Source organism: Argopecten irradians, chromosome 10 (genome assembly GCF_041381155.1).
Source record: "Argopecten irradians isolate NY chromosome 10, Ai_NY, whole genome shotgun sequence".
NCBI lineage: Eukaryota > Metazoa > Mollusca > Bivalvia > Pectinida > Pectinidae > Argopecten > Argopecten irradians.
The window spans coordinates 13,242,929-13,256,095 of record NC_091143.1 but is presented as its reverse complement, the minus strand read 5'-3'; the positions used below and the strand labels follow the sequence as shown (position 1 = coordinate 13,256,095).

The 13,167-nt window shown below is 36.2% G+C and overlaps 1 protein-coding gene across 1 annotated transcript; it reads right to left on the bottom strand.

Annotated features, from left to right (window-relative positions):
• Nucleotides 1–392: 392 nt before the first annotated feature.
• Nucleotides 393–9,355, bottom strand: LOC138333159 (15-hydroxyprostaglandin dehydrogenase [NAD(+)]-like). The gene is given in 9 exon segments (XM_069281339.1): nt 393–1,408; nt 1,867–2,033; nt 5,320–5,396; nt 5,701–5,719; nt 5,721–5,771; nt 5,774–5,800; nt 7,794–7,906; nt 8,255–8,378; nt 9,154–9,355. Coding segments are annotated over 9 exon segments (810 nt in total). The 5' UTR covers nt 9,247–9,355; the 3' UTR covers nt 393–1,269.
• Between the last annotated feature and the right edge of the window lie 3,812 nt (nt 9,356–13,167).

The following is a 13,167-nucleotide window of genomic DNA, read 5'->3' as shown; positions in this document are numbered from 1 at the left end:
GCTGAATATAACAATACATCAACAAGTAAATAATTAAAAAAATATTAAAAATCATCGTAATTATCATAAATCATCATAGATATTATTTATCAACATTTCATTCAGGGGAACACATACATTATAATTTTACAAATGAAAAGTAAAAGTACATTATTGAAAATATTTGCTTGATTTTTATTTCAGAACGAATGGTTATAATCAGGTCAAGGATTTGTAAGTGAGAAGGATTCGTGATTGTCTCTTTACATTACTAAACACAACGGGAGACGCCTATGAACAGGGAATAAAAACTGTTTTTTCTCAACAAATACTTGTCTTATCGAGTCAAATGAAACACCAATATAAACTTTATTAAATTTCACATTGTTTATTGACAGCAGATTTACAAGATATGTCTTAAATTTTCGTTAAAAAACACGACAGCTCATGAAATGACGGCCCCGCCTCAGAAAGTAAGTCAGTAACCCTTGCACCCGCAAGCTACATCAAAGGCTGCACCAGCGGATATCAAAGGAAAATCAGTCATTGCCCAACATCACGGTCAGTACACAAACACAAAAGCTCCTGCGTTATACTCCCCCAAAACCCAGTGTGACTTATCCTTTTCATATACGTCCTTGATCAGGTTAAACCTATTAAAATTGTAATGCACCAACAAACATGTACTTAGAGATGTTATCATGCCTAAAACGATGCAGCTACAGTACACATAGCAATATGATAGCTAAGGTTTTAACAGAAGGTTTCAATGATGTGTGTTGTGTTTCTGGCATCTTCACACAACCATTCAATTACATTCACTTATGTAGTAAAGTTTAATAAAATAGAGTAGTTTTGATATATATATGTATCTATATATTGTGTCACTTTTCATTAATATCCTGATATGATATGATTAATGTAATTTTTAATGAGTACACTAAAATAGTTAAACTACACATTTCAACAAGTCAGATTTACTTAGTAGAGATCATAAAGAATGATGGCAACAAAAATTTTCTGTTATTCATGGCACATAGTCGTAACATTTTTTTATATAACATAGTGATGTCGTATTCATAAGCCTAATGATGGGTTTCATAAAGCCTGGTTTCTAGCTAGGGAAGTGTTTTCAATAGTATGCCTGCCTTCTTGAATATCAAACAATTATTCTTGAAATCATTTATCAATCACATGACAATTTATTCCTTGTTTCTGTCTATGATAATTCTAGTATATATCACAGTTTGATTAACCACACTTGTTGCATCAAGTTTTGACAAACACTGATCACAATTTGTTATCACGAGGTTTCTGTCGATGTCTGTTTATATACTGGATTCCCTTTTGTTTGGACACTGCCATGACGATACCGTTGTTACTATCGGCCTCTGCGAGTTGTAGAAAGGCGTTAACAACATCATCAACCCTGTAACAAAGACATGGAGCTTCAGAGTATAGCATTGCATGGAAAACTTGTATATATATTTGAGTATTAGGCATTCACTTCATTCGAGATTTTATGAATGAGTCTTATAAACAAAGTATATATCAAAATTTAAACGAATATTCACAAAAATAACATTTTTAAATTGTAATGCCATGTCACGATGTAATATCTAATTTACAATGCACTGGTCAGATTTAACTTGTAATGGTATATGAAAATATATTACTAGTATTAAACTAATGCAAGGCCAAATTTACTATGCAAACAAACAATGGAAAAACAATGACTATGCCTGACATATAATTAAGTTTTAAAAGCTTCTAGTTTGTTAAATGACCATATTGTTCTGAGAATTTTAGCATTAGTAAAGCTATTTGAGAGAGTCTGTGAAGATTAAATCCACTTTCACAAGCACTGTTTGTGATATTTCCACTCACGTCTGAATTCCAGTATTTGAGACTAGGTCCACATATTGATTGACACTACTGTCGTCTGATTCCTGCATTTGCCTATCCTGTTGCTGCTTGTTAAATAATGCAGTATCTGTGAATGCTGGACAAAGTGTGGCATAACTTACACCAGTTTCTGACACTTTAGGGTCTACCTGAAATAACAAGAACAAGCAAATGTCAGGGACAGGGTTTATATATAGTCCCCCAACACACTTGTCAATAATATTATATGTTTCGTAAAGTAGTCTCTGTAAAAATGTTTCCTTTATTTTGTAAAGTAATCTCCTCATCTTGTTATCTCCCCTACATCTTGTTATCTCCCCTACATCTTGTTATCTCTACATGTTCCTTGTTAAGCTATCTTATAAATTTACATTCCAATATTTGTATAGTTACCTTCCTTATCTTGTACAGTTACTTCTCTTATCAGTAACCTCCCCAATCTTGTCAAGTTACCTGCCTTACGAAGTAAAGTTAACTGCCTTTTATAGTAAACTTACCTGCCTTATGTAGTAAAGTTACCTGCCTTACGAAGTAAAGTTAACTGCCTTAAATAGTAAACTTACCTGCCTTATGTAGTAAAGTTACCTGCCTTACCTTGTAAAGTTACCTGCCTTACGTAGTAAAGTTATCTGCCTTACATTGAAAAGTTACCCGCCTTACGTAGTAAAGTTACCTGCCTTATGTAGTAAAGTTACATGCCTAACGTAGCAAAGTTACCTGCCTTACATAGTAGAGTTACCTCCCTTACCTAGTAAAGTTACCTGCCTTAAGTAGAAAAGTTACTCGCCTTTCGTAGTAAAGTTACCTGCCTTACATAGTAGAGTTACTTCCCTTACCTAGTAAAGTTAAATGCCTTCAGTAGTAAAGTTACCCGCCTTACGTAGTAAAGTTACCTGCCTTACATAGTAAACTTACCTGCCTTATGTAGTAAAGTTACCTCCCCTTTCTTGTAAAGTTACCTGCCTTACGTAATAAAGTTACCTGCTTAACCTAGTAAAGTTACCTGCCTTACCTATTAAAGTTACCTGCTTTACCTAGTAAAGTTTCCTTCCATACCTTGCAAAGTTACTTGCTTAACCTTGTAAAGTTACCTGCCTTACCTTGTAAAAATTACCTGCCTTACGTAGTAAAGTTATCTGCATTACCTAGTAAAGTTACATGCCTTACCTTGTAAAGTTATCTCCCCTATCTTGTAAAGTTACCTGCCTTACATAGAAATGTTACTTGCCTTACCTTGTAAAGTTACCTGCCTTACCGAGTAAAGTACCTGCCTTACCGAGCAAAGTTACCTGCCTTACCTTGTAAAGTTATCTGTCTTACAAAGTAAAGTTACCTGCCTTACCTATTAAAATTACCTGTTTTACCTAGTAAAGTTACCCGCTTTACCTAGTAAAGTTATCTGTCATACAAATGTACAAAGTAAAGTTACCTGCCTTACCTATTAAAATTACCTGTTTTACCTAGTAAAGTTACCTGCTTTACCTAGTAAATTTACCTGCCTTACCTCATAAAGTTACCTGCCTTACTTTGTAAATTTTTTTCAAATCATATTGGTATTACAATTAATCATCTATATTTAATAAAATTTAATTCAATATGTTTTTTTATGCGATCACCTTTTCACACATACATTTGTATCTACGCATACACGATCATACATACATACACCCTTATATACATACACAGACACACATACATACGCACACATAAATACACACACCCCTACACACATGTATAAATACATACATACATAAACACACAATCAATCACACCCTTACATATATTATATATAACCAAACATACATGTACAAGGTAAATACATAATTTACAATTTAATATACAGTTTTAAATTTACATACATTTATAATAGGCACCACTCCATAGGCACACACACACATACACACAAAAACATCCTCACACTGTCATACATACAACTTTTAAAGTAAATACTTGTGATTCCTTAAACATACTCTTTCACACAGCCTATCACACTCACAGTTATAATAATTCTCTTGACAAAACAATGAAAATAAATCTTACTTTGTAAAATTACCTGCCTTACCTTGTAAAGGTACCTCCCTTACCTTGTAAATTCACCTCCCCTCCGTTGTAAAGATAAACCAATACTTTGTGAAGTTATCTGCCTTACCAAGTAGAGTTAAGTTACCTCCCATATTTTGTGAAGTGACTTCCCCTATCTTGTAAAGTTACCTCCTTTACCTAGTAAAGTTATCTCCAATACTTTGTGAAGTTACCTCCCTTGCTTTGTAAAGTTACATCCCATACTTTGTGAAGTTACATCCCATACTTTGTGAAGTTACCTCTTGCCTTGTAAAGTTACCTCACCTACCTTGTAAAGTTACATCTCATACTTTGTGAAGTTACCTCTCTTGCTTTGTAAAGTTACTTCCCCTACCTTGTAAAGTTACATCCCGTACTTTGTGAAATTACCTCTTGCCTTATAAAGTTACCTCCCCTTCCTTGTAAAGTTACCTCCCATACTTTGTGAAGTTACCTCTTGCCTTGTAAAGTTACCTCCCCTACCTTGTAAAGTTACATCCCATTCTTTGTGAAGTTACCTCTCTTGCTTTGTAAAGTTACCTCCCCTACCTTGTAAAGTTACATCTCATACTTTGTGAAGTTACCTCTCTTGCTTTGTAAAGTTACCTCCCCTAACTTGTAAAGTTACATCTCATACTTTGTGAAGTTACCTCTCTTGCCTTGAAAAGTTACCTCCCCTACCTTGTAAAGTTACATCCCATTCTTTGTGAAGTTACCTCTCTTGCTTTGTAAAGTTACCTCCCCTACCTTGTAAAGTTACATCTCATACTTTGTGAAGTTACCTCTCTTGCTTTGTAAAGTTACCTCCCCTAACTTGTAGAGTTACATCTCATACTTTGTGAAGTCACCTCTCTTGCCTTTGTAAAGTTACCTCCCCTACCTTGTAAAGTTACATCTCATACTTTGTGAAGTTAACCTCTCTTGCTTGTAAAGTTACCTAAAAGTTACCTCCCCCCTACCTTGTAAAGTTACATCCAATACTTTGTGAAGTTAACTCTCTTGCCTTGTAAAAGTTTACCTCCTGTACCAGTTACCACCCTTTCTTGTAAAGTTACCTCTCTTGCCTTGTAAAGTTATCTCCCCTACCTTGTAAAGTTACCTTGCTACATTTTAACTCCAATATGACTTAGTTAAGTTATTTGACTTATCTCGTAAAGTTATCTCCCCTAAAACCTGTTATAGCTTTTATATTTTTTTCTAGGCCTCCTTCCAACTCATCCTTAGTCAAGGCCAATTTGGATATTTTCCGGCAACTAAGCTTTCTTCACATTTCAAACTTTCCATAAACAACAATATGATATAAATTTTTCAAATAAGGAACAAGATGATAAGTTTTCAGATGAAATCCCAATAACTTCACCACAGATAACTTACTGCCATACTTCTGGTGTATCCCACGACACCATACTTAGATCCGGAGTAAACAGGGGAGTAGAAAATTGGTGTTAAACCTGAAACAACAAAACACAAGAAGTTATAACATATCTCCACATCAACTATATATACAAATGTTTCCTCCTTAGAAATTCATCAAGACTGCAATAATTAATAATTTACATTATATATTTCAGGATTTGCAATGAAGCTGTCCCATAACTTTTTTAAGTAAAGAAAATAAAAAGGATCCAACTTTTTTCTGAAACTCCACCTCCAATTACATTAGGGGACTTCATTTTTATCTGAGGAGGACCCCATTTATGGAACACCCAGCACAAGCCCAACATTTAAAGAAACAGTATAACAACAGAAGTTAACCTGCTGTTGAAGCTATGTTAAACCACCAGTCCTCCACGTCCCCCAGCCGTCCTGTCCATGTACGTTGATGCCCAACATGGTTCCCTTCTATCACACCAATCTGAAGGAAGAAAAGCAGCAATAACTTTAGTGGAGCCTATGCCATACAAGGTGTAGGTCTAACATCTTACAGATTAGTAAGGCATCTAACATTAGCCCTGCCACTTCGATGTCACTGAGACGAAGAGGTTAAAAAAGTGTTTCTGACATTCTGCAACCAACATCTCCATCTGTAGGTTGCCAGTTTAGAACCTTTCTAGAAAGGGCAGTATATTTGTCACTTATTCACTACTACAAGATCTTATCATCTAAATCAGCTACTTTAATTAATCCCTTTGTGTCAGTTCTAAAGCGGGATCATCCACACAAATCACACCTTCCCTACTCAGCCATTTATTACTATTCATATGGTTCTTCACCCATATGACCCACTGCCTACCCCATCTGTAACATTGTCCTAATGCTCCCACTGCCTACCCCCATCTGTAACATTGTCCTATGCTGATTCCTCCTAATCCACCTATGATCCCCCTAACAATAACCAATACATGCTGTCACATTGTAGCATTGGATGGTCCCCCCACACTGCCATCCCATAATATATGCCACCATGTTAATATGGATGCCCTTCCCCTGCTCCCTACCCCCACAACAACCTACCACCCAGTATACATTGTACCTGGTTGATTCTGATGTTCCCTCCCCCCCTATAACCCTATAACATTGTACCTGGTTGTGATTCTGATGTTCCCTCCCCCCACACCCTATAACATTGTACCTGGTTGATTCTGATGTTCTGATGTTTATTTGATGTTCCCTCCCCACCCTATAACATTGTACCTGGTTTATTTGGGTGTTCCCTCCTACCCACCCTATAACATTGTACCTGGTTGATTCTGATGTTCCCTCCCACACCCCTATAACATTGTTCCAGAATTTTCTCCCTAACAATTTGTTTTCAATTTAGATGTCCCCCAAAACTTGTTGATTTAGATTGTCCCCCAGCCACCCTGTAAATAATTTGGATATAATATTGTACCAGGTTGTTTTGGATGCCCTCCCCCTCTATCCCCCCCAACCCTGTAACATTGTATCATATGAATTTGGATATCCCTCCCCTCCACCCTTATCCAATAATATTAGATATCTATATTGAGAAACTTCTGATGGGCATAACTTAATGATCAAAAGTGTCTCGATGTGCTATACCTCTAACATTGTTGGAGTACCCCCACCCCAACCATTGTGTAACATTGTACCATGTTAATTTGGATGCCCCCCTACCCCCAACCCCACCCTGTAACATTGTACCATGTTCATTTGGATGCCCCCTACCCCCAACCCACCCTGTAACATTGTACCATGTTCATTTGGATGCCCCCACCCCCACCCCCAACCCCACACTGTAATCACTTGTACCATGTTAGATTTGGATTGTCCACGCCTACCCCCCAACCCCACCCTGTGTAACATTGTACCCATGTCAATTAGGTTGACCCCGTAACCCCATCCCCACCGCTGTAACGATTGGTACATGTTACATTTGGCGTATTGCCCCCTACCCCCAACCCACACCCTGTAAAATGGTACCAAGTAAATTTGGACATGCTCCCCTACCCCCAACCCACCCATGCCCCCTACCCCCCAAACCCACCTGTACCATGTTAATTTGGATGCCCCACCCAATTTTTTTCTCTTTATAAAATGTTCATTTGGATGCCCCCCCTCCCCATCCCCACACTCTGTAACCACGTGTCCCGATGTTAACTTTGGATGCCACTAACCACCATCTCCGACCCTGTAACACTGTACCACAAGTTCATTTAGATGTCCCCCCCTACCCCCAACACCCACCCCTGTAACATTGTAATGTTATATTTGGATGCCATGTAACATTTAATTTGGATGCCCCCCTACCCCCAACCCCACCCTGTAACATTGTACCATGTTCATTTGGATGCCCCCCTACCCCCAACCCAACCCTGTAACATATGTACCATGTTTCATTTGGATGCCCCCACCCCCACCCCCCACCCCACACTGTAACACTGTACCATGTTAATTTGGATGGTCCTCCTCCATGTCTGAGGATCCTCTCCACTGACTCCAGCATTGTTCACTAGAATGTCCACTCCACCAAACTCCTCTATCACCTTCTTTATCACATCTGGCAGATAGAAAACAACACTTAGTCAGTTAATAATGTGTAACTTATACTGGAAGTTTCACTGCATTTCAATCATGAAAACATTACCAATCATTCATTAGACTACCCTTGCCAACTGATATCCATACTATAATGACATTGTAATTTTTATGTCACTATTATCACATTTACAATCATTGTTGACATCCATCTTTTTCCCTTGTTTTGCTCAAGTTTCTTTGATTACCAGAAATCATCATCAATGGCAAATTCAACTGTACAAATATTGAACTGCAGTTATTAATGTTATCATGTTTCAAGTTTTATCATTGCATGAAAACTCTCTACACATTTTACTGTACAGTCTACCTTCAAATTGCTCATGGTTACTGACATCACATCTAAGAAACATGCTTTGTCCTCTGCCAAACTGTCTGTTCCAGCTGTCTAATGTAGCTTTTCCAGTCGCTGAGTTGATGTCACAGATACAAACCTATCAATATATTTTACAACAATGTCTGTTATCCATACATATTGTATGTCATCATATTTTTATCTTGCATATACGGGACCAGAAAACAAACAAAAAGATTTCCTGTACATAATCCCCTCATCATGCCTCTGTGAAATCCAACCCTGCAAGCTTGTATAATCTTCAATATCAATGGAGTGGGTTATCTAAAATGGAAATGAAGTATACAAGAGGAGTGTGTGATATTGAACAGTTGACCTCTTTCATGAATTACAAGGGGCCGCAGTTGCCGATTGGTTAAGATGTTCCACCTCTTGATCATGAGTTTGAATCTCATGTGGGGCAGTGGCCAGGTACTGACCGCTGGTCCTTGGTTTAAATTTCTCCAGGTACTTTGGTTTTCCAGCTACCAACAAACCTGGTACGTCCTAAAATTTGACCCTGGTTGTTAAAAGGATATTGAACTATTAATACCAAAACCATTTAGGCCTACATGTAGGTCTATTATCATTGGTATGTCTAGATCTTAAGACAAGCAATTGCTGTATACAGTTAGGCCTATCATAGATATACTAATCAATTTTTTTTTTTTTTATGTTTTTGTTTAATTCCCCTAATTACCAAATAAAATATTCAATACTTTCAGTTAAATTAGAAAGTCAGTAGTACGTCTATTAAAATAAGCCTCGGTATTAACAAAGCAGGCTTAGAAGGACTTTGATACTTTACAAAAGGCCCCATATACAAAATGTTAAAATGTACATCATTTGTATAGCTATCTGAAAGTTAAACAGACCTTTGCACCTTTCCTGAGAAGCCCCTCGGCGAATCCCCGACCTAGACCTTGGGCTCCTCCCGTCACGATTGCAACTTTCCCTTGTAGCTTCATGTCTGCCAGCCGTGTATAGAATATCGCTAGAACCCACCTGTGTACTTCATCAATGTGGCTGACAGAATTTACTGTCAGTAAACCGACAGTACTATAGTTGCAGACAAAGTGAAACAAGAAAAGGGAAGTAACTCGCATAAGTTTAGGAAGTTCTACCGTAGAGTGGGGGTACGTAATTTCGCACACTTTTGGCATTGATTTTAATGAATTTCAAATACTTTCATTCCGAACCAAAAAGGCTGGACTTACATCGGCAGATGTACAAGTGCTTCACAACACACGAGTATGTAACCGGATATGCGCAGACGTATCACTGCGCACGGGAGCTGTTATGAACTTGAGGTTAACATGTAGTTGAACGGGTTTGGGGGACGTAATTTCGCATACCCCTCAAACTTTCTTGTTTTTGGAGAAACTAATCATTTTCAAACATTTCATGAACCAACAACATCATAAACAAAGATTAAGTACAGTTCCTATCTTGAAATGACATCAAAACACAATTATATTTCTAAATGAAAAAGTGACATTTCGCCGCCATTTTCGTTACGAAAAACGACCGCTCCCCATAGTAAACAATGTAAACGAGGTCAAGAAAGTCATAGCGTGTCCGCAGAAAATATCTGTTTTCCGCTTATATTTGATGGATTTTCATACGGGTTTCGATATATTCTAAAAAAGGATAGTTTCTCTACATATTTGTACGTGACTCAGTTATTTATCACCCAGAAATTATTTTATGTCAAGTGGTTTATTTTCTATAAATTTCTTTACTGAGATAGGCCGTATTGTTTCGATTTCGTTTTTTCAAAACAAACTTATCCTGAAAAGTTTAACTAAATATGACAAAATCACAGTGAGAGGGCCTCCTTTAGTCACAACATAAACAACAGAGCAAATCGTTCTGGCATTTAAAGGAAGATCGCGAAAAATCGTCAGGTGTGCGAAATGTACGTACTGTGCGAAATTACGTACCCTCACTCTAATATATCTATAAACAACGCCATTGTGTGTCAGCTGCCCACTCATATACAGATCATGATCAGCTCATACTGATGACGACGACGACGACGACGATGATGATGATGATGATGATGATGATGAATAATATTGCTGATGATGTTGATCGATGATGATTTTTTTTTGACATTGTCGTTGCTAGTACTGCAGCTGATGGTGATTATACAATCATCGTTTGTTATATCATGATAACTTTCTGCTGTTACAAATGATGCTGGTGCTAAGTGCTGCTGACGACGACGACCAAGACGATTTTTTTTTTGTATTTTTTTTTATTTTTCAGAAGTTTTCAAAATGTAAAAGTAACATTAGATATCAGCACACAAATCATTCATAGTCACTCAATATATATCTAACGTCATTCATTAGTCACCATATCCCACAGTAGCAAATTATATTTGATTACCATTATCACACTCAGTAAAGTTACAGCTTTGCACACTAACATTATCACTCAGTTCGCATCATCATTACCATGATCATCATCATTGTCAAAATATCCTTACAACATGTATTTTAATAACATGGTCAATAAATTTAAATCTTATATTTTGATATTATAATCAAAGTTATTACATGTCCTCTTAGAGAGAGACAGAAACAAGCAGACAGAGACAGACAGACAGACAGACAGAGACAGACACACAGACATGTAGACAGACGGACAGACTGACAGACAGACAGACAGAGAAAGAAAGGTGGGGTGTAACTATGAGACATCAAATATTCAACATTGCAAAAAAAGCAAAAGCAAAATTTGATTAATTGTGGCAATAATATTCAAGGTCGGGAAGATAAATAAACAAGAGAATTGAAAAAAAAAAGAAATCTGGGCAAATAATGTATACGACCAAGACGATGATGATGATGACAGCGATGGTGATGATATGATGATGATGATGATGATGATGATGATGATGATGACAACGATGATGATGATATGATGATGATGATGAAAATATGTTCCGCTGTTGTTGTTATTTCTTTTAATTCTGTTGCTGCTGCTTATCCCTCACATACATGTAAAGCTTCCCCAATATTCCAGGGTTTACTATCACCTGTCGTGATGATGATGATGACGATGACGACAACGACGATGGCAATTAGCCTATATCGATGTTACAAATGCATTATTATATACGTCAAGAAAAAAGTACTGTCCGCGTAATGTCTTTTTCATTAATAATTTCATTATAATAGAATATAAACAACACATGTAATTTAATATGTATATATATATATATACATATATTATGTATATATATATATATATATATATACATATATATTTTGTGGTGCTGGTATAGAATTCATATACACGTTATCGGTAATACTAGGAAAGGGGAAAGGCGACTTTGATAGTCGGTTAATGCTAAATTGAATGTCTTTTTCACATTAACTTCTTATCTATCAAGGCCATCATACGTGTATCTATCATTTCACAAGGAAGCATTATAAAACCATTTGTTTAACAAACACTTCAGCTCAACAAGAAACAAGATATACCAGTAGTTGGTACAGTTTGTATCTAAATTTACGACATTACTCAAATGTTTGTTTAAAATTTGGACTGCCCACTGGAGTCTCCATAAACTGTTTTAGAGGTGTTGAGTGTCTAGATAAAAAATCGGTAAAAATCATAATCTACATGGTACACTGTATATATATTTATATTATATTTATTTTTTATTGATATATTTATTTATATTTATTTGCACGACAACAAATAATATGTTAAATAAAAACGACGGAGAAATATTTTAAGACATGGGAAAAACAAATTATAACAAAACCTGTCCTTGTTCATAATACCGTGGACTTCTGTACACCAACTTTCTTTCGCGTGCGATTTATTTTCGCGAATTTTTGCGATCCAAATAAAATTGGCGAAAGTTTATCTCCGCGAACCTACATCAGTATCATACAGGGGATATTTATACCTGACAGGTACTGATTTTCGGTCTGTTATAGCCAAATAATGCTTCTAGATCACCTTGATTTGATCGTGTATTCCATAAGTATAAAAAACGCAGGAATGCAATTTAGCAGATCGTCTTCCAAGATTGCTTTATCGGGGTCTCGGCGGGTTAGTATGATTTAGTCCTTATCACTTATCTTATGAGATTTTGATTAAGGGAACATCAAATTAAAATGAAATAAATGAACAAGATACTATACTTCATTCCGTAAGAGACTTGGAATTTATGCTTAGATAAATATGACTATATGTTATTTACCGTTAACCAAAGAACGTATGTTAACTATGTGTGGAAAACAGTAAAAAAAGAATGCTATTAAAACATCATTAAGTTTATGTAAATTTAAACACGGTTGCCATACATTTATAATTAATTAAGCGAACCGGAAACATCTTCTTGTATGGCAATGCTTCAAAACTATTTGCGATTTCTTATTGGTGATCATCATTGAAATTCAATTAAATCAACTTCATTCAAATTCATATTTTCGATACCGATGTATACATATACAATCGCCAAAGAAAATCATAATTTCTTAGTACTGAACTTTCATCACTATTTTTTGATGATATACGGGGAACACGGATAACTTTTGATTGGGAAGCATTTCATTAACATAACTATATACGTGTGCGTGTCCTCTTACTTTCAGAATTTACTAAAATAAATGACTTCGCACCAGCCATGATGCTTTCCGGTTTTTTCCGAACGCATACTGGATAGCTACGCACATTCTGTTTATTTCAGAAATATCTCAAACATTACAAAAGTAAAATGGCATCCCTTCCAAATTGTCGATTAACTAATATAATAAACGAACAAGAAACTTCTTAATACTGTAATATATATATAGTAAAACTGCAATTAGGAAAGCGATGACATGATAAGCACATGTTCAATTTATCTTGCCACAATGAAAACT